The sequence below is a fragment of the Dipodomys spectabilis genome, unplaced genomic scaffold (assembly GCF_019054845.1).
Source record: "Dipodomys spectabilis isolate Male_0828 unplaced genomic scaffold, ASM1905484v1 ptg000188l, whole genome shotgun sequence".
NCBI lineage: Eukaryota > Metazoa > Chordata > Mammalia > Rodentia > Heteromyidae > Dipodomys > Dipodomys spectabilis.
In genome coordinates this window covers 61,501-79,427 of record NW_024870865.1, presented here as the reverse complement: position 1 = coordinate 79,427, position 17,927 = coordinate 61,501, and the positions used below count along the sequence as shown (strand labels likewise).

Genomic DNA, 17,927 nt, shown 5'->3' with positions numbered 1-17,927 from the left:
GTGAAGCGGTAACTTGTTAATAAATGGAGGTGGGAAGAAATTACAATCTCAGTAGCTTGCATGTGCTTTACCTCAGCAACCTGCAAACCAAATCAGGGCCTTCTTAAGGGATGGGGCCTGAGAGCATTCTGCCAGCCAGGCTAGCTTGCTACGTGCCTCCAGATAGAGGTAGTTCCATGCAGAACTTGAACTGGGCCCAAGTCCTGACTGGCCAGCAGGACTACCATGTAGGACCTAGCAATTCCATTCTGATTAAAGGCTCCAGTGAATGCTACCCTGCTAGCAGGCATCACCTCCACCAACAACTACTGCTTCTAATATCCTAAAAGGAGAGCAGGAGTTAGAGACCAGTGGTTCACACCTGTAATCCCAGCTACTTAGGGGGCTAGATCTGAAAGCCACCACAGGCAGTAAAGTCATGAGACTCTTACCTCTAACCACCACCACTAACAAAAGCTGGAACGGAGCTGTCACTCAACTGGTAGAGTGCTAACCTTGAGCTAGAAAACTGAATGACAGGACCCAGGCTCTGAGTTCAAGCCCCAGAAACAGACCACTGGACAACTGCGTATAAAGCCACATGTGTATTGGGGGCTGGGCCAAGTGGGCAGGGTGGGTTATGTGTCACAGTCCTCGGGGCCAGCAGCTGTGATGATGAGCGAGGGCTCTAGGACACCTGAGCCAGCAAAGCTCTCTTCTGCACACAGTCTCTGGCCAGGGAGCTGGGTGGCCAAGCCACCCTGGGCCAAGGACTCGACGATGACCTCGGCCGAGCCCACCTCCAGCTCTGCGGGAGGCTGCAGGGCCACCACCACCACCTTCTCGTCCTCAATGACCAGGTTGCGGAGCTTGCGCTGCCGGGGATTGTAGTTCTCCACGCGGTCGTGGATCTCCATGTGCCTCCGCAGGTGGGCCTGGAGAGAGGGCGGGCTCAGGTCTGGGGGGGCAGAACGGAGGGGGCAGGGGTGGCCTCCAGGGCCCGTCCTACCTGCCGAGTGAACTTGTAGCCGCACTCAGTGCACTCGAACTTCCTCACCCCCTTGTGTCGTCGGACGTGCACACGTAACTGCTCTACCGCTGGGGGATAGAGACACGGTGGCCACCAGCATTAGAGGAGGAGGAGGAGCACATGGCTCTGCAGCAACACCCTAGGACCGCTGCCATGCAGCAGCTGGGGGCCATCAGCAGATGCACTCGCGCATCTTAGCAGGGGAGGTGGCAGACATTTGCTGGCAGGAAGGCTCTGCTAAGGAGCATGTGCAAACCTCCACCCCTGCCCTCTCTGCGGAGTCCTCCAACTCAGTGGAGGGTCAGTGGGAAGTGGAAGTCTGGCCCTCCCTCGTCCTACGCTTGCCCAGGTACCTTTAAAGGTCTTGCCACAGATCTGGCAGAAGTGGGGCCGGCCCTCCTGGTGGCGGCTGGCCACATGCCGCAGTAGAGGCCCCTTCTCCGTGAAGCGCTGCTCGCAGAACTCGCAGCTGAAGGGCCTCTCGCCTGTGTGGGTTCGGTTGTGCTTGTCCAGGCTGGCTGTGGGGGACAAGGCAGAGCTCAGCCACTGAGCGTGTCCCCAGGACAAGGAAGGGAACCGGCCTAGCTCACCTTGGGTGCGGAAGGTCTTGCCACAGAGGTGACACTGGAAGGGCTTCTCGCCCGTGTGTGTGCGCAGGTGCATGTTGAGATTGGCCTTCTGCGTGAAGGCATGGCTGCAGAACTCACACACGTAGGGCCTCTCATTCCTGGAGAGGAGGGGACATAGTAGACGCCATCACTGAAGGATGCAGCCCCCTTCCTGCTGCCATAGGGGCATGCTGGGCAGGAAGGGAGTCCATGGTGCAGGGTGCCACAGGAGGAAGTTGGGGAAATGGGAGAAGTGGCCCTCAGGCACAGAGCCTGGCCTCAGCCTCAGCCCCCCATCCCCCTCCCCCCGCCTAGCAAGGCCCCGAAGGTGCCCCTCACCCCAGAAAAGCTGCAGGGCAAAGGGACAACAACCCAGACCTGTGCTTGGCCTTGATGTGCATCTGCAGCCCGTTGCGGCTGGAGGCCCTGTGCCCACATTCCTCACACACAAACAGTTTCTCCCCGCGGTGCTTGAAGGCCTCGTGTAGTTGCAGCTCCGTGCGGGACAGGAAGCACTTGGCACAGGTGGAACACTGTCGCACAGGACAGGCAGGGGCTTAGAAGTAAGGACAAGGGAACGGCCGGGCTGCGCGGGAGCCTCAGTGCCGCACCTCCTGCCCTGGCCCTGCCGGGGGCTTACCGCGTGAGGCTTGGGGGCTCCGTGCAGCTTGATCATATGGCTCTGCAAATCCTTCTTCTGCATGAACTGCTGGGAGCAGGAGGAGCACTGAAAAACAGGCGCAGTCCCCTCCAGAACAGCCCGGACTGACACAACCCTGCTGTCCCGCAGGATGATGAGCGCAGGGCCCAGCAAGGCGCACAGGGGTCCCTGGTCTGTCGTGAAGGCTGGCTCGGGAGGAGGCAGTGCGCAGCTGACCAGGCCATGTCCTGAAGAACTCCGACCTGCCCTCCATGGCAAGAGATGGGCTCCAAAAGGGTCATGAGACGGTGGCTAGTGGCCCTACCCTCAAGTATGGAGTCACTAGATTAACAAGGCAAGCAGGTCCCTTGACAGCCATCTAAGGAGAGGCAAAGGACTCCACAGGAAGGACCGGGTGCCAACGATGCCCCACCCCCATCCAGCCACAGTCCTGGGAGCGGCTGAGCCTGACCTTGTAGGGCATCTCCCCTGTGTGCGACACCATGTGCGTGCGCAGCTCTGTCCTCCGGCGGAAGGTCTCCTGGCACACGGAGCACGTGAAGACCTGGCGGTGTGAGGGGCAAGCAGGGCCGGCATCAGGGGGCGCCGGTGCCTGCGGCGGCAGCCTCTGCCCGGGCTTCCACTTGCTGCTGGGGTGGGGGACGCTAGGGTGGGAGAGGGCGACATGTGACCCGCCTGCCCTGCCCGGCACTGAGCACTGCCAACTATCACCTGCTGGACCCTGCTCAGGCCCAGCCAGGCTGAAGCCAGGCCCGTCGGACTCGTCCACAGTCCTGGGTCCCAGATGCCACCAAGGGGCCTCTGGGAAGAGAAGGGGGAGGTTCATCCGGACCCTACCCACACAGGGCGGCAGTGGGGTGTGCAGGTGACCAGAAGGCCCTTCCCTGCAGCTAGCCCCCACCGAAGCCCCCACCCCCCAGGCTCCAAGGTGGAGCTGGGCTGAGGCCTCACAGGAACCCAATGTCCCCTACAGTGTTCCTCCAAGCCTTGTCCCTTTCTGCCCGTGGAACTGTGGTCTCCACCTGCACCAGGGTGTGGCATCCATGATGCCCAAGGACCCTGTAGCTGAGTTTGCAGTCCCCATTAGAGACGGTCTCCTGGGGGCCCTTCCCAGATGGCATGAAGACACATGTGACACGATGTGACACTATGTCGGCCCACAAGTACCTGGGTAGCTCCCAAGTACCTGTTCCGAGCGGTTCATGCAATTCCGGGCTTCATGCTCCAAGAGGTTCTCCTTCCGAAAGTAACACTTGCCACATTTGGGACACTCGAAGGGCTTCTCCCCAGTGTGTTTCCTGTCAGGAGAAGCCACAGGGGTGTGGGGGCTGAGAGCAACTCCCTCCCTCCTTCCCTCCCAGGTCCTGCTGCTCCCCACCTCTGACCCACGCTGTGCTGCTCAGAAGGAAGGGAGGGAAGGAGAAGGAAAGGAAGGGGGGTTTTGAAAAAGGCAGCAAATGAGAGAGGTAGGGAGGGAGCAAGGGAGGAAGGAAAGAAGGACCCAAGCAGCTCCTTAAAGCCTGGAGAAGCGTGCAGCAGTGAATCAAGGAATCTCCCACTAGCCTGGAGACTTCAACAAAAGAGGGCACTGTGGCCATAGCCTTCAACAGGCCACACTAGAGCGGACAGCTGGGAGCCACCAGCCAGCCCCGCCTCAGCTGACTTCCTAGGTGGTGCCTAGGAACTAACTGGCACAGAGGCTCATGGGGAGGCCCAGCTTTCTCCTTCAAGGTAGCAACGATCACGGGCTGACCTGGAGAAGCAGCTATCTTCCCAGTGTGTCTGGGTTTTACCTCTCAGGCCAGGTGCAGGTGGCTCACACCTGTAATCCTAGCTACTTAGGAGGCTGAAAATGGTTGTTCAAAGCCAGTCTGGACAGGAAAGTCCATGCAACTCTTTATCTCCAATTAATGAGTTAAAAAATGTGGAGCTGGAGCTGGGCGCTGGTGGCTCACGCCTGTAAATCCTAGCTACCCAGGAGGCTGAGATCCGAGGATCACAGTTCAACCCAGTCTTGTCAGGAAAGTCTATAAGACTCTTATTGAAGAAGTGGCACTGTGGCTCAAACACAGTACCCAGGCCCTGCGTTTAAGCTCTACAATCAAAAAAAAAAAAAAGCTAAGGGACAGTGCCCAGGTCCTGAGTTCAAGCCCACTTTTGCTGATTGTGACCAGATGTGCAGTAGCAGCAGCTCCTCGTGTGGTAAGAGGTACACTCGCTCTCCCAGCACCATGTGAGCCACACTGGACAAAGTTCGGAAGCCCTCATTACCTCCCTCATCACCTCACAACTGTCCATAGCTTCCCACTTCTAGGAGAAAATGCTCAAAGGGCAATGAGCAGACGGACTGGCCAGCCCCTCATGTTTCTGGCCTTGCTCTGGAATCCCCCATCAGCCCCCGCAGCCAGGCCAGGCCCTTGCTCCTCACCTTTCTCCACCCAACCAGACTCACGCCTAACCCAAGGCCTTTGTGGCTCATGTTCTTGCCCAGAAAGCACTCTCAAATGGATGACTTCCATCTTTGCTCAAATTTAGTTTTGTGTGTGTGTGTGTTTTAGCTTTTTGCTCAAGGGAGGCACTCTATCTCTTATCACACCTCTGTGTCTAGCATTTTACTGGTTAATTTCTGCCCTGCTTTGTTTCAATCTCCTATCTCAGCCTCCTGAATAGCTAGGATGACAGACGTGCCACCAGCAGAGTTAGCTTTCTCACTGTCTTGGCAGGCAACAGTTATTTATTTTTTATTTACTTATTTAGTTTTGGTCGGTTGTGGAGCTTTAACTCTGGGCCTGGGCGCTGTCCCTCAGCTCTTCAGCTCAAGGCTAGCACTCTACCACTTGAGCCACAGCGCACTTCTGGCTTTTTTTTCTGCTTATGTGGTGCTGAGGAATCGAACCCAGGGCCTCATGCATGCAAAGCAAGCGCTCTACCACTGAGCCACCTTCCCAGCCCCCCAAATGGTCTTTTATGCTCCACTGACACCCTGAACTAACATCCCTAGAAACACAGGAACTACCAACCCTCCAGATCAGTATCTTGGCCACAGCCCATCTTTACAAATTCCTAACATCAGGCCCCAGCTCAAGTCAGGGGCTACAGGCTTCACTCCTCCCTTTGACAGAACAGCTGGCAGTCAAAGTCCACAGTGGATAGAATCTATTGGTAGGCCCACCTCCAACCAAAAGTCTCACAGTAGGAGGGGAAAGGAGGATCTGACCCTAAGGGAGGCTCCCACTCCCTGATGATACAGACAGAGCACCCAGCCCCTACAGAGCCCAAAAGTGGGGAGTACGGCACCCTCCTCCAACACAAGAATGGTAAGTGGGAAAAGAAAATAGAAAAAATAGAGCGTTTACCTGTTGTGGACTTTTAGGTAATATTTGCTGAGGAACTTTTTATGGCATGTGGGGCATTCAACCGGCACCGCTGTGCCTTTTCTGCTCTCAGTGGGTTCAGCTGCTAGGGAACTTGCACCCAAGGTTGGCTGGGCAGCACAGGGCTTGCTCATTACTTTTGACTTCCTCCTGGACAGCACAGTTTCAGGTTCAGAAATGTAATCGCCATCCCCGTCGTCCTCAACTTGAACCACCACTTCCCACTAGAGCAGAAGAGGCGCAGGAGAGGCTCCGAGTTAATGAGCAGGTGCTGTGGGGGCTCCGCTTTAGTTCATCCCCAACCCCAACCCAGATGGTCCCTATACAGTCCCAAGCCACACAGCCTCTGAATCCTGAATCCGGTGGGGAGTGGGGACGGGGGGGGGGGGGTAGGGGGAATTGGCCCTATTTTTGAGGAACTAGAAAGCTGATTAGCTTAGCTTTCACTACTCTCGGCAAACACCTGTCATGCTGCCGTTATTCACGCTGGGGAGCTGGCAACCCAGGCAGCCAACCACAGAAAGGTCGACTGAGGCCACTGGCTTCATATGTGTGGAGAAGGCCTGTTCCGCATAATACATTTTATTTTGGGGTCCAGGTCACCCCAGAAATTACCATCATTTTCTTCCTTTGGTGATAATAGGGAGCTCAGAGCCTCACATGTGCTAGTCAGGCCCTCTATCACACGAGCCATGCCCACGGCCCTTTCTTTTTTTCACATTGGGTCATGTTTTTGCCCAAGGCCAGCCTTAGACTGCAATCTTCCTACCTATTCCTCTTGTGTAGCTGGGATTACAGATAGGCACCATCAAGCACAGCTTTTCTGTTGAGATGAGGATCTCATTAACCTTTTGCCTCAGCTAGCCTCTGGGATCCTCCCCATCTGTCTCCTGAATAACTGAAATTACAGACACGTGCCACAACACCCAGAAAAAAAGCGTCCAACATGCCCCCTGCATGTGCATCCCCAGTTCCAGCCCCCTGGCACAGTACCTCATTACTCTCTCGCTGCAGCGGGACATCTTCGGCCTCAAAGGGCCTCGTGAACACTTTGCAGTCCCCAGGGTCCTTGTCCTCTGAGGGACAAGACCTTAGAGCCTGCTTGAGTTTCCCACAGAGGAAGGAGGGGCTGCTCTGAGCAGGGTGACTGAGGCCCTGAGGGCTATGACTGTCCATGGGCTCCTGATCCCTGGGCACCATGCCCAGAGTCTTCGAAACTTCATCGTCTTCTAAGTCTGATGGCTCCTTGAGGTGGCCTTTCACATCCTGTGAGACAGGTGTCCCTGGTCCACTCTGGCCACTTGGTGCCTGTCCCATTGAGGTTTGGGGCTGAAAGTTCTTGCATAGCTCCACAGCCTCAGGTACTCGTAATTCCCTGGCTGCCAGGAGCACTTGATCCCTGTTCCCTGAGGTGAGAGCAAGGTGACCAGTGTAGAAAAAGTCCAGCAAGAGGCCAAAGATCTCTGAGAAGCCAGCAGGGAGGACAACGCTGCCCCTGGAGCCATCTCCATAGAGGCTCTGGAAGAAGTGGCTGCAGCAGGCAAGGACACTCCAGTGTGCCTTGAAAACCAGGCCCCCCACATCCAAGGTGGCATCACAGTACTGGCCCTTCTCCCGCTGCTTATTGAGCTCTTGCAGAACTCTTACACTGTGCTGGACAAAGGAGCCATCCATGGTCTGGAAGAAAGGAAAGCAGGTGACACCCTGGCTAGCCCAAAGGAGAAAGCAGAAGCAAGCCCAGGCCTTGAGGAGAAAGACTGTGGGGCTGGATCCCACTCAATCGCTTAAGAGGACTATCAGGGCAGGGACGGATGGCTCACACTTGTAACCCTAGCTACTCAGGAGGCTGAGATCTGAGGATCAGGGCTCGAAGCCAGCTGGAGCAGGAAAGCCTGTAACATTCTTATCTCCAATGAACCACCACAAATGTCAGAAGTGGAGGTGTGGCTCTAGTGGTAGAATCCAAGCCTTGAGAGAGACAGCTAAAGGACAGCACCCAGGCCCAGAGCTCAAGCCCCGGGACCGGTGCGCGCGCGCGCAGACGCGGCCGATCGGGGCTCGGGTTAAGTGGGTGAAGGTCAGAGGCTGCGCGCACACAGAAGGCGGGGACGGACTGACAGCCTCGGGGACAGCGGCTGCACCACAAGGGCCGGAGAGGCGATGGTGCTGGGTCGAGGGGCAGCAAAGCGGGGGACAGGCCAGGGTCGTAAAGGGGTCGAGGCGAGGATTAACAAAAGTTGGGGGCCAGGAGGCGGGAATGGACGCGAACTGACGGGCCGTGAGGGGCTGGGCGGGGCCGTGCACAGGTGACCCGCGCCCACGCCGTCCCCACAGGTCCCACACGGCCGGCGGCGGCCCGCGGACCCCCTCCCGCGCCCTCCTCACCCGGCCCGTCCTCCCCGGGCGGGGGGCACTGACCCGGGCTCGGTCGCTTCCGCAGCCCACAGACCAACTGTCGCGGCCCGACGTGCCGGGCCCACCGTGAGGAGACGCCGCCGTCGCCCCGCCGGATGTGACGTCAGGGCGCTCCGGCCTGGGCGGGACCCTTCGTCATTGTAGGGCTTCTAACTCCGGCCCTTAGGGGGCGGGATCCCAGAAAGCAACCAATGGGATACATAGGGGGCGTGGTCAGACCCAGATCCCGGGTGCCAGGCCCGACTTCCGCAGTTGCCTAGCAACATCAAGCTGGCTCCTGGCCTCGGCCGCTAGGCTCCGCCCCCTGGCTCTACATTTCCCCCCCCCCCCCCCCAGGCTCCACCCTCTCCCCGGAGAGGAGGCGCCACCGAGACACAGGCTCGCGTTTCACCCGTTTATTATAGGTGGCTTGGGAAGGGAACTGTGCTGATCTCAGCCGCGCGGTTACACCACGCGAGCCGGCACTGAGGAATCCTGAGGCCTCCCCCGCCAGGCCACCGCGGATCCTCGACCTTCCACCCGGCCTGCCCCGCTGATCAAGTGCCGCCGCTGCGCCGCGTGTAGTCCTGGATGGAGGCCTGGAAGTGCTGGGTGTTATTGAGATCCGGGCGGCCGAGGATCACGTAGCACTTCGGGAGGAAATACCCGCTGAAGCTGCCGCTCAGGCTGGCCAGCCCTGCCAGCACGTTGACCACGGGTAGGTGCCCGCCCTGGTCGATGCTCGCCATGGTCAAGAGAGTGATCCAGGACACGAAGTTGAGGAGCAAGCTGAAGGTGACACATTTGGCCTCGTTGTAGTTCTCTGGCAGTTCCTTGCACAGGTAGCTGCAGGCAAAGGCGCTGACGGAGAGGAGACCGTTGTAGGTGAAAGCCAGCAGGAAGCCCAGTGAGTTGGCCTGGGTACACTCGAGGACCACCAGCTGGGGGAAGCGCTGGTATTCCCTGGTGGGCAGCGGGGTCCACACTGCGAGCCAAGTTAGACAGATGAGCAGCTGTGCAGTTGAGCTGAGCATCACAAACAGGCCAGCACCATGGTTTTGGACCCAAGCATGGTAGAATGTGGGTACCTTGGTGGAAAACTTGAAGATGATCACCAGTTGGAAAGAGCGGACTGTCAAGCAGGACAGAAAGATGGCGAAACCAAGGAAAAAGAGGGTCTGGCGGAGCAAACATTTGGGCAGTGTGGGCTCCCCAAAGAAGTTGTAGAGGCTGCAGCTACACCCCGCCAGGGAGCCCAGCATGAGGAAGCACAGCCTGCCCCCAGCCGACCTCACCACAGGGGTGTCCAGGTGCCGAGCAAACAGGACCGCAGTCCCAATCAGTAGCAGCAGTAGCAGTGTATTCGCTGTCAGCAGCACGCAGGAGATGGGCTCAAGCCAAGTCAAAAACACCACAGTGCGTGGGAAGCAGGTGTGGCTTCCCACGGGAGCCCATTCTTCTTTCCCACATGGCTGGCAACTGTGGAGGTCTAGTCGAGAAAGAAAAAAACAAAAAAAAATCCTGAAGTCTAAGTCAGCAGAGTAAAAATGGGAAATGGGGAAGCCTAGCCACTCAGGTGATTTGAGATCTGAAGATTGCAGTTGGAAGCCATCCCAGGCAGAAAATTTCTATGAAATTTTTTTTTTTTGGGGGTCCGGTCATGGGACCTGAACTCTGGGCCTGGGCTCTGTCCCTCAGCTCTTCAGCTCAAGGCTAGCACTCTACCATTTGAGCCACAGCGCCACTTCCGGCATTTTTTTTCCTTCTGCTTATGTGGTGCTGAGGATTTGAACCCAGGGCCTCAAGCATGCAAGGCAAGCGCTCTACCACTGAGCCACCTTCCCAGCCTCCATAAAATTATTTTTTTTTTCCCAGACCTGGGGCTTGAACTTGGGGCCTGGGCACTGTCCCTGAGCTTCTTTTGCTGAAGGCTAGTGCTTTACCACTTGAGCAACAGTGCCACTTCCAGCTTCTTCGGTTAATGTGGTACTGAGGAATTGAACCCAAACTCCAATCACTTACACACACACACACACAATTTGTGTTGCAGATTCTGGAAACACATGAGGTCTATATGACTCCTATCCCAAAAGGGTTTGCATACGAAATGTATACAAGGAGCTCAGCCCACATGGAATGAGAGTGTGGTTCAGCAGGAGCAGCCAGCCCCAAAGGAAGAGTATTTTCATTTCTACTTTCACTAACCAAATCCACCTTACTGAGCTTCTCTGTGGTGCCTGAGTCCTGGCTTTCTGAGTACAGAGCTCTGAGCCAAGCCCTTAGCAACCTAACTGACCCTTACTTCACTGTTTGGGACAGACTTATATTTCCCCCTATAGACAGGATAGTATCTGAATTCACATTTGTAATGTGAATGATGGGCATGAGCCGCCAGCACCCAACTGAGATCTTTTTTTTTTTCCTTAAAAAAAAAATGTATGGGCAGGGATGTAGCTCAGTAGCAAAGCACTTGCCTAGCGAGTGCAAAGTTCTAGGTTCAATCCCCAGAAACAAAAAAGAACAGACAAAAAATACAGTTAAAAAATTATAATAGCGGGCTGGGAAGGTGGCTCAGTGGTAGAGCGCTTGCCTTGCATGCATGAGGCCCTGGTTCGATTCCTCAGCACCACATATGCAGGAAAAAAAAAAGCTGGAAGTGGTGCTGTGGCTCAAGTGGTAGAGCGCTAGCCTTGATCTGAAGAGCTGAGGGACAGTGCCCAGGCCCAGAGTTCAGGCCCACGACTGGACCCCCCAAAAAAAATTATAATAGGCAGGCACCAGTAGCTAACACCTATAATCCTAGCTACTCAGGAGGCTGAAATCTAAGGATCATGGTTCAAAGCCAGCTGGGGTAGAAAAGTCCCTGAGAGGGGCTGGGAAGGTGGCTCAGTGGTAGAGCGCATGCCTTGCATGCCAGAGGCCCTGGGTTCGATTCCTTAGCACCACATAAGCAAAAAGAAAAAAGCCGGAAGTGGCGCTGTGGCTCAAGTGGTAGAGCGCTAGTCTTGAGCTGAAGAGCTGAGGGACAGCGCCCAGGCCCAGAGTTCAGGCCCCATGACCGGACCCAAAAAAAAAAAACCAAAAAAAAAAAAAGTCCCTGAGACTCTTATCTCCAATTAATCACCAGCATACCAGAAGTGGCACTGTGGCCCAAGTGGTAGCACACTTGCCTTGAGCTGAAGAGTGCAGGGACAGGGCTCAGGTCCAGAGTTTAAGACCCACAACCAACAACAACAACAAAAAAAAAATTATAAAGGTCATGAGCAATCTAGGCACTGGTGACTCACGCCTATAATCCTACCTATTCAGGATGCTGAGATCTGAGGATCACTGTTGGAAGCCAGCCTAAGCAGAAAATCCATGAGACTTTTTCTTGTGTGTGCCAGTCCTGGGGCTTGAATTCAGGGTCTGGGCACTGTCCCTGAGCTGCTTTTGCTCAAGGCTAGCACTCTACCACTTGAGCCATAGCGCCACTTCTGGCTGTTTTTCTAAAGTTTATGTGATACTGAGGATCAGACCCAGGGCTTCATGCATGCTAGGCAAGCAAGCACTCTACCAGTGAGCCACATTCCCAGCCCCCATGAGACTCTGATCTCCAATAAACTACTCAGAAAAAGCTGGAAGTGGTGCTGTGGCTCAAGTAGTAGAGCATGAGCCTTGAGCACAAAGAGGCTCAAGGACAGCACCCAGGTCAGGACAAGAAAAAAAGTGATGTAAGGAGGGGGGGAGCTTGAGGAAGAGCTTTCTGTTCGCGGTGCGGGGTCACCCCACTCACCACTCTTATTGAGGAAGGTTCCAGCATCACAGGGCACACACTCAAAGCAACAGTGGTGGAAACCCATAACCACTCGATGGTGCCCTTCCAGACAGTCTAAGGTACACACAGATGTAGGCACCTGCAAGAAGCCACAGGCAAGGGCTAGGCTATAGCTTAGTGGCGAAGTACTTGTCTAGTCTAGTAAGTGCAACATCCTAGGTTCGATCCTCAATTACCACCCCCGCCCCCCACCCAAAAGAAAAAAGACAAGAAGCAACAAGCATCTGCAGCCGCATGGACAGGCCCTTATCGAGGGCCCACTTATATGTGGAAGGGACAACAGAAGTTCCATACTTCTGTCCTCCACACTTAGTCCCAGAGCAAAGCCCCTGTTCATGGTCAAACAGTCAACTGGGTGTCTGTCTGTCAGCATCTGGGACCAGCAGAGCTAGGAAGAGCATGGCAGCCTGACACTTCCCTTCCTGATCTGGGGACACATTATCTGCAGACCTCCTGTACCATCAGACAGCCACTACGAGAGACTCATCTCCATTACCTGGTTGCTCTTCCCATGCCACTGAATTTCTGTCTGGTTTAGGTCCAACTGGACTGGAGACCAGGTGGAGGAGCCAATGACTCTAAAGGTCCACTGGGGCCCGCTCCAGTCCCAGGTGATGACGTTATAGCCAGGGAGTGGGTCTCCCTCGTTATCAAATGTCACAGTGTCCTCATGTAGAAGGAAATTCACTTTGTAGATCTGCTCTAGAAGCTGGAATAAAGAGACATCATGAAGTCACCATAAACCACACAGATCCGCTGGCCCAGGGAAGGGCTGGGGGTGTGGCTTGCTATTACAGCACCAGTCTAGCAAGTGTGAATCCCTGAGTTCAAACTCCAGTACTGCCAGAAAAACAAAAAACCTGAGTGAGCTGGACACCAGTGGCTCACACCTGTAATCCTAGCTTCTCAGGAGGCTGAGATCTGAGGATCGTGGTTCAAAGCCAGCCCGAGCAGGAAAGTCCATGAGATTCTTACCTCCAATAAACCACTAGGAAACCAGAAGTGGCACAGTTGTTCAAGCAGTAGACCACTTGCCTTGAGCTGTAGAGGGCAGGGACAGCACCCAGGCCCAGAGTTCAAACCCCATGACTCAAAAACAAAACAAAACAAAAAAACCTGGGTGCCGGTGGTTCATGCCTGTGATCCTAACTACTTAGGTGGCTGAGATCTGAGGATGGTGGTTCAAAGCCAGCCTGGACAGGAAAATCTGTGAGACTCTTATCTCCAATAAACTACTCAGAAAACTCAGAAGTGGCTGGGCACCAGTGGCTCACACCTGTAATCCTAGCTACTCAGGAGGCTGAGATCTGAGGATCACGGTTCAAAGCCAGCCCAGGAAGGGAAGTCCGTGAGACTCATCTCGTCTCTAAAAAAAACCAGACATGGCACTGTGGCTCAAGTGGTAGAGCGCTCACCTTAGCTGAAGAGCTGAGGGATGGCACCCAGGCCCAAAGTTCAAACAGTTGGCCCAGGAAGCAAGTGTCAACAGTTTATCAGGCTTCCATGCCTACATGATTCTAGTCTACCTAGAAGATGTACTTCCTTCCTCAGAGACCCTTTCTCTCCTAGAAAGCCCTCTAACCTTCCAAAGCAGTTTCTGGAGGGGAGGCCTCTAAATAAAGAACTTCTTTGCAGAGACTTTTATTTTTTGTGCTGGTACTTGGGCTGGAACTCCAGGTCTGGGCACTGTCCCTTAGCTTTTCCATTCAAGCATAGCACTCTACCACTTCAGCTACATCTCCATCTTTTTGGTTAGTTGGAGATAAAAATCTCCGAGTTTGTCTGCCTAAGCTGAACTACAGTCCTCAGATCTCAGCCTCCTGGGTAGCAGCTAGTAGTACAAGCACAAGCCACCAGCACCCAGAGGCGCTGCAGAGATTTGAGTCCCTTGATGTTTCTGGGGCATAGAAAAAAGGAAAAAGAGGTCTGGGAAGGTGGCTTAGCAGTAGAGCGCTTGCCTAGCATGGATGAAGGCCTGGGTTCAATTCCTCAGTACCAGATACACAGAAAAAGTCAGAAGTGGTGCTGTGGCTCAAGTGGTAGAGAGCTAGCCTTGAACACAGAGAGGCTCAAGGACAGTGCCCAGGCCCTGAGTTTAAGCTCCAGGACTGGCAAAAAAAAAAAAAAGAAAAGAAAAAAGGGAAAAAGAATGGTCTAAGAAAAGACCAGTCATTAAATTACTGGCTCATAGGATGGCCAGCATGTGTCTATTCTGTCCATCTGAGGATGGACCATTCTCACAGATAAAATTGGGGGCCTGGAGCTAGACTCTCACCTGCCATGGGTAGACTAGTTCCTTGGAGCAGGCTCCAGCAGAACAGCCCAGGAGCTGGTGGAGGCCGTGAGCCACGACGTACACTGCCTGATAGGAGTTGTAGGCAGCACTCATGGAGAAGGCCCCCAGGCTGGACGTCTCGTGCACCCCAAGTGCTTGGCACTCTCGGCAGAGCTGGTTGGTGCTGCAGAAGGAATCCTTAGGACAAGGCCTAGGGCCATTCTTTTCTGACCGAGCGTAGGCCTCTTCAAACTCCTTCAGGCCAGGGATGACCCTCTGCTTGATGGCCACCCCCAGCACGGTCCCAATGTCCCGGATGCCAGGCAGATGGGTGATATAGGTGGAGATGCACCAGTCCTCTGAGCCAATCCACACTTTGCCAGTGAGGTTGGCCAATACCACAGACTCAAAGAACACGGCAGCCAGCTGCCTGTTGGAGAAAACCACTACCACAGTGGTCCTGGCTTGGGCCAGGTGGAGCATCATATCCCTCATCCTCTTGTCCCCTGCCCTGGCCGAGATGGGTACAATGCCCTTGAAGGCAATACACATGCCACGCTGTGTGGCCAGCTCCTCCAGCGCCTGTACACCGAGCTGCCCATAGTCACCGTGGCTGCCCACCAGCGAGAGCCACAGCCAGCCGAACTTCTGCAGGAGCAACACCAGGACCTCTACCTGGTGTTGGTCGCTGGGGATGGTGCGCAGAAAAGAGGGGTACAACCGCTTTGTGCTGAGTGCCGTGCTGCTGGCCTCATAGCTGATCTGCAGGGGGGCAAGGGGTCCCCATTCAGTGAGATCAGTAGTGTGGGCCTCAAGGGCAGCCCCGCCCTCAGCTCTCAGCCCTGGACTGTGTGTGAGGACACAGGGAGGGAGGGTGGGAACAGGGAGAGGCCTAGGATCCTCTCCCAGGCGCCCCTGGGGGAGGAGTGAGAATCTGCCCCGTGGACATGGAGGACTCCCACATCCTGAGCGCAGGGAACAAGACGTGTCTCCTCCAGGGAATGAGATGATATACGGAGGGTTGAGGGAGACACAGGAGCTACTGCTTGGCAAACCGCTGCAGCTCAGCTTACCAGGGGCACCAGAAAGGGGCTCAGCATGGCAGCGGTGGTGACTGCGTGGTTGGTGGTGTCCGGTCCGATGACGGCCATCACCCTGGGGGAGTAGTGGGACAGGTTTCCTCGGATCCCTACGTAGCGTGTCCCTGGCAGCGCAAGCACGCTCAGCGTGGCGTACACGTTGGCTGACTCAGAGCACACGTCGTACAGCTCATACCCCAGCGTGACGTTGGGTAACAGGGACGTGGAGTTGTTGATCTCCTCGATGGCAAACCTCATGGCCTGGAAGAGGTGGTAGCCGTGGCCATTGAAGCTGTCAGGTCTGTGGGGAAAGCCGAGCGAGAGCTGGGACATCCCTCAGGTCACCCACAACTGCCATGTCAGCCTGGACCCTGCAGTTCACAAGGCTCCAGGGGAAGGGGGTACGGGGAAGAAATGCTGCATCCCATGCTGATACACATAAAATCAATGAAAGGCTCCGAAGTCCTGTAGCAGAAAAGGCTGAGGTACTCAGAGTTCTCTTCAGAAACAGAATCTATGGATATCAACAGGGAGACTTAAGAAAATGACAAATTAGCCAGGCACCAGTGACTCGTGCCTGTTGTCCTACCTACTCAGGAGACTGAAATCTGAGGATCAAAAGTTTGACCATTGGTCTGGGTAGAAAAATCCCAGCGACGCTTCAGATAGCCAGCAAAAAAGCTAGAAGTGGAGTTGTGGTTCATGAGACAGAGCACCAGATTGGAACAAAAAAACAAAACAAAACAAGGGACTACCACAATCTCTGCCTTTTTGTTGATTAATTGGAGAGAAGAGCCTCAAGGATTTGTGTGCCCAGGCTGACTTCAAATCTTGATCTGAGATCTCCTGAGAATCTTGATCCCAAATAGCTCTCAATAGTTTGGATTACAGGTATATGCCACTGGTATAAACCACTGTTTTTGTTTTGTTTTGTTTCTTGCTGGTAGCAGAGCTTGAGCTCAGGACCTTCTGCTCTCGGGCTGCTTGCTCACATCTGGCACCCTACCACTTGAGTCATACCTCCAGTTCAGCATTTTTTCAGTTAATTGAAGATGAAGTCTCAGAGATATTTTTCTGCCTGGGCTAGCTTCAAAACTCAATCCTCCAGGTCTCAGTCTCCTGAGTTGCTAGGATTATAGGCGTGAGCCACAAGCACCTTGCTGGATTTAACTATTAATCAAATCTAAACAATACATTCACAAAACCAGGCATTGATGTGTCTTGCCTATAATCTACCTACTTAGGAGGCTGAGATCTGAATATCTGTGGTTCAAACCAGCCAGGTGGGAACATCCATGAGACTTATCTCCAATTAACTACCAGAAAATAGGAAGTGGTGCTGTGGCTCAAGTGGTATAGCACTTGCCTTGAGCTGAAGAGCTGAGAGACAGTATTCAGGCCCAGGATTCAAGCCCCACAACTGGCAAAAAAAAAAAAAAAGTAAAAAACAGGCTTCATGGTACCCTAATAGCCTCATAAGTGAAAGACCCTGAGTTCAAAAAAAAAAAAAAAAGCAAGAAAAAGAAAAAGGATCACAAGAGTATAAGTTGGCAGGACTGTGCAGGATCTAGGCATCACCCTGGCAGGAGCAAATGTGGATTGATGGGAAAGGCTGTCAACTCGAGGGCTGGGCCCAGCCCAGAGGCAGACAGAAGGGCCCTGCAGCCACAGGACCCACTATGTGAGAGTCCTCACTCACCTGTCACAGAAGGTCACCTGGGGTCTGTGTCTCTGCTGCAAACAGTCAGAGTGGAGAGGGAACAGGCCTGCGAGGAGATAATCTCCCTGGAGACTAAAGTCAGGTGAGGATTCGGTCCTGTGACAGTCAAAAGTCCAGCAGTTGGCAATGGAAAACTGCAAGCCAACCAGATGGACCACCCAGAGCAACATGCTGAGCAGATGCCCCTGTACCCAGCATGCTCAAGCAGCACTTTCTGACAAGGCCAGCCACTTAAATACAGTACACAGCAGCTGCCCGGATGCTTGGCAACTGACTTCGTGTGCCCTTGAAAGGGGTGGGACTGGAATCCTGTTGTAGAAATCAGACTGTTTCTTTTGGCCTCCCACCCAGGAACTGGGCAGGGCCCAGGCATAGATGCAAACCAGGTGGTATCCAGTGGTGCTGGATGTTGGTGGGTTCTGTTCTTGCTCCGGTGCCTCTTTGGCTTCACCTGGCTCAGGAAGGGAGAGCTGGCATTTTGGGGGATGGTAAGCTGGGACAAGTTTATTGTGGTAAGAAGTAGGGTATGGAGGTGTGTGTGTGTGTGTGTGTGTGTGTGTGTGTGTGTATGTATCAGTACTGGGGTCTTGAACTTGAGTCTCGGTGCCATCCCTGAGCTTTTGTGCTCAAGGCTGATGCTCTACCACTTGAACCACAGCTTCACTTCTGGCTTTTTTGTTGGTTAACTGGAGATTGGTTTCATAGACTTTCTTGCCTTGGCTGGCTTCAAACTGCTCAGTAGCTACGATTACAGATGTGAATCACCTGGCTTAGAGTTGTTTTTTTAAACCAGAGGCTGACCTCGACCTTCTGAATGCAGGCGATCCTCTTCCTTTTGCTTCAGTCTCTCCAGTAACTGGAGACTGCACCACCATAACCCGCCAAGCAGCAGCATTTAGAGCCCTTTGGTTGGGCTTCAGGTTAATGAATGAGACATGGCTTTGAGTGGACACCGCCACCCACAGTCTTGTGTTCTGACACTTGAAAATG

The 17,927-nt window shown here is 54.4% G+C and overlaps 2 protein-coding genes across 5 annotated transcripts; both read right to left on the bottom strand.

Annotated features, from left to right (window-relative positions):
* Positions 1-569: 569 nt before the first annotated feature.
* On the bottom strand, positions 570-8,154 carry Zbtb48 (zinc finger and BTB domain containing 48). Of its 3 annotated transcripts, XM_042695670.1 has the most exons (11): positions 8,071-8,154; positions 6,646-7,329; positions 5,635-5,876; positions 3,465-3,576; positions 2,730-2,822; positions 2,258-2,344; positions 1,996-2,150; positions 1,600-1,736; positions 1,363-1,527; positions 989-1,077; positions 570-914 (listed from the first exon to the last, which is right to left on the bottom strand). In XM_042695670.1, the coding sequence occupies exons 2-11, from the start codon at positions 7,324-7,326 to the stop codon at positions 618-620; spliced, it is 2,058 nt and encodes a 685-aa protein (XP_042551604.1). In that variant the 5' UTR covers positions 7,327-7,329; positions 8,071-8,154; the 3' UTR covers positions 570-617. The 3 variants fall into 3 exon arrangements, with proteins under 3 accessions (XP_042551604.1, XP_042551602.1, XP_042551603.1); XM_042695668.1 differs by having other exon boundaries at positions 1,363-1,736; XM_042695669.1 differs by having other exon boundaries at positions 1,363-1,736; positions 8,038-8,097.
* A 442-nt stretch (positions 8,155-8,596) lies between these two features.
* Tas1r1 (taste 1 receptor member 1) lies at positions 8,597-17,107 on the bottom strand. Of its 2 annotated transcripts, XM_042695706.1 has the most exons (6): positions 16,917-17,107; positions 15,212-15,518; positions 14,139-14,900; positions 12,360-12,572; positions 11,822-11,942; positions 8,597-9,535 (listed from the first exon to the last, which is right to left on the bottom strand). In XM_042695706.1, the coding sequence occupies exons 1-6, from the start codon at positions 17,105-17,107 to the stop codon at positions 8,604-8,606; spliced, it is 2,526 nt and encodes an 841-aa protein (XP_042551640.1). In that variant the 3' UTR covers positions 8,597-8,603. The 2 variants fall into 2 exon arrangements, with proteins under 2 accessions (XP_042551640.1, XP_042551641.1); XM_042695707.1 differs by lacking the exon at positions 14,139-14,900.
* Between the last annotated feature and the right edge of the window lie 820 nt (positions 17,108-17,927).

Excerpts from the sequence above, each read along its gene's own strand:
- Zbtb48 (XM_042695668.1), bottom strand. The coding sequence starts at position 7,326 with ATGGATGGCTCCTTTGTCCAGCACAGTGTAAGAGTTCTGCAAGAGCTC. Across the intron at positions 5,877-6,645 it reads TGCAGCGAGAGAGTAATGAG|TGGGAAGTGGTGGTTCAAGT; the intron begins GTACTGTGCCAG and ends CTTCTGCTCTAG. Across the intron at positions 915-988 it reads GCTACAAGTTCACTCGGCAG|GCCCACCTGCGGAGGCACAT; the intron begins GTAGGACGGGCC and ends CCCTCTCTCCAG.
- Tas1r1 (XM_042695706.1), bottom strand. The coding sequence starts at position 17,107 with ATGTTGCTCTGGGTGGTCCATCTGGTTGGCTTGCAGTTTTCCATTGCC. Across the intron at positions 15,519-16,916 it reads CAGGTGACCTTCTGTGACAG|ACCTGACAGCTTCAATGGCC; the intron begins GTGAGTGAGGAC and ends CTTTCCCCACAG. Across the intron at positions 12,573-14,138 it reads AACTAGTCTACCCATGGCAG|CTTCTAGAGCAGATCTACAA; the intron begins GTGAGAGTCTAG and ends TCTTTATTCCAG.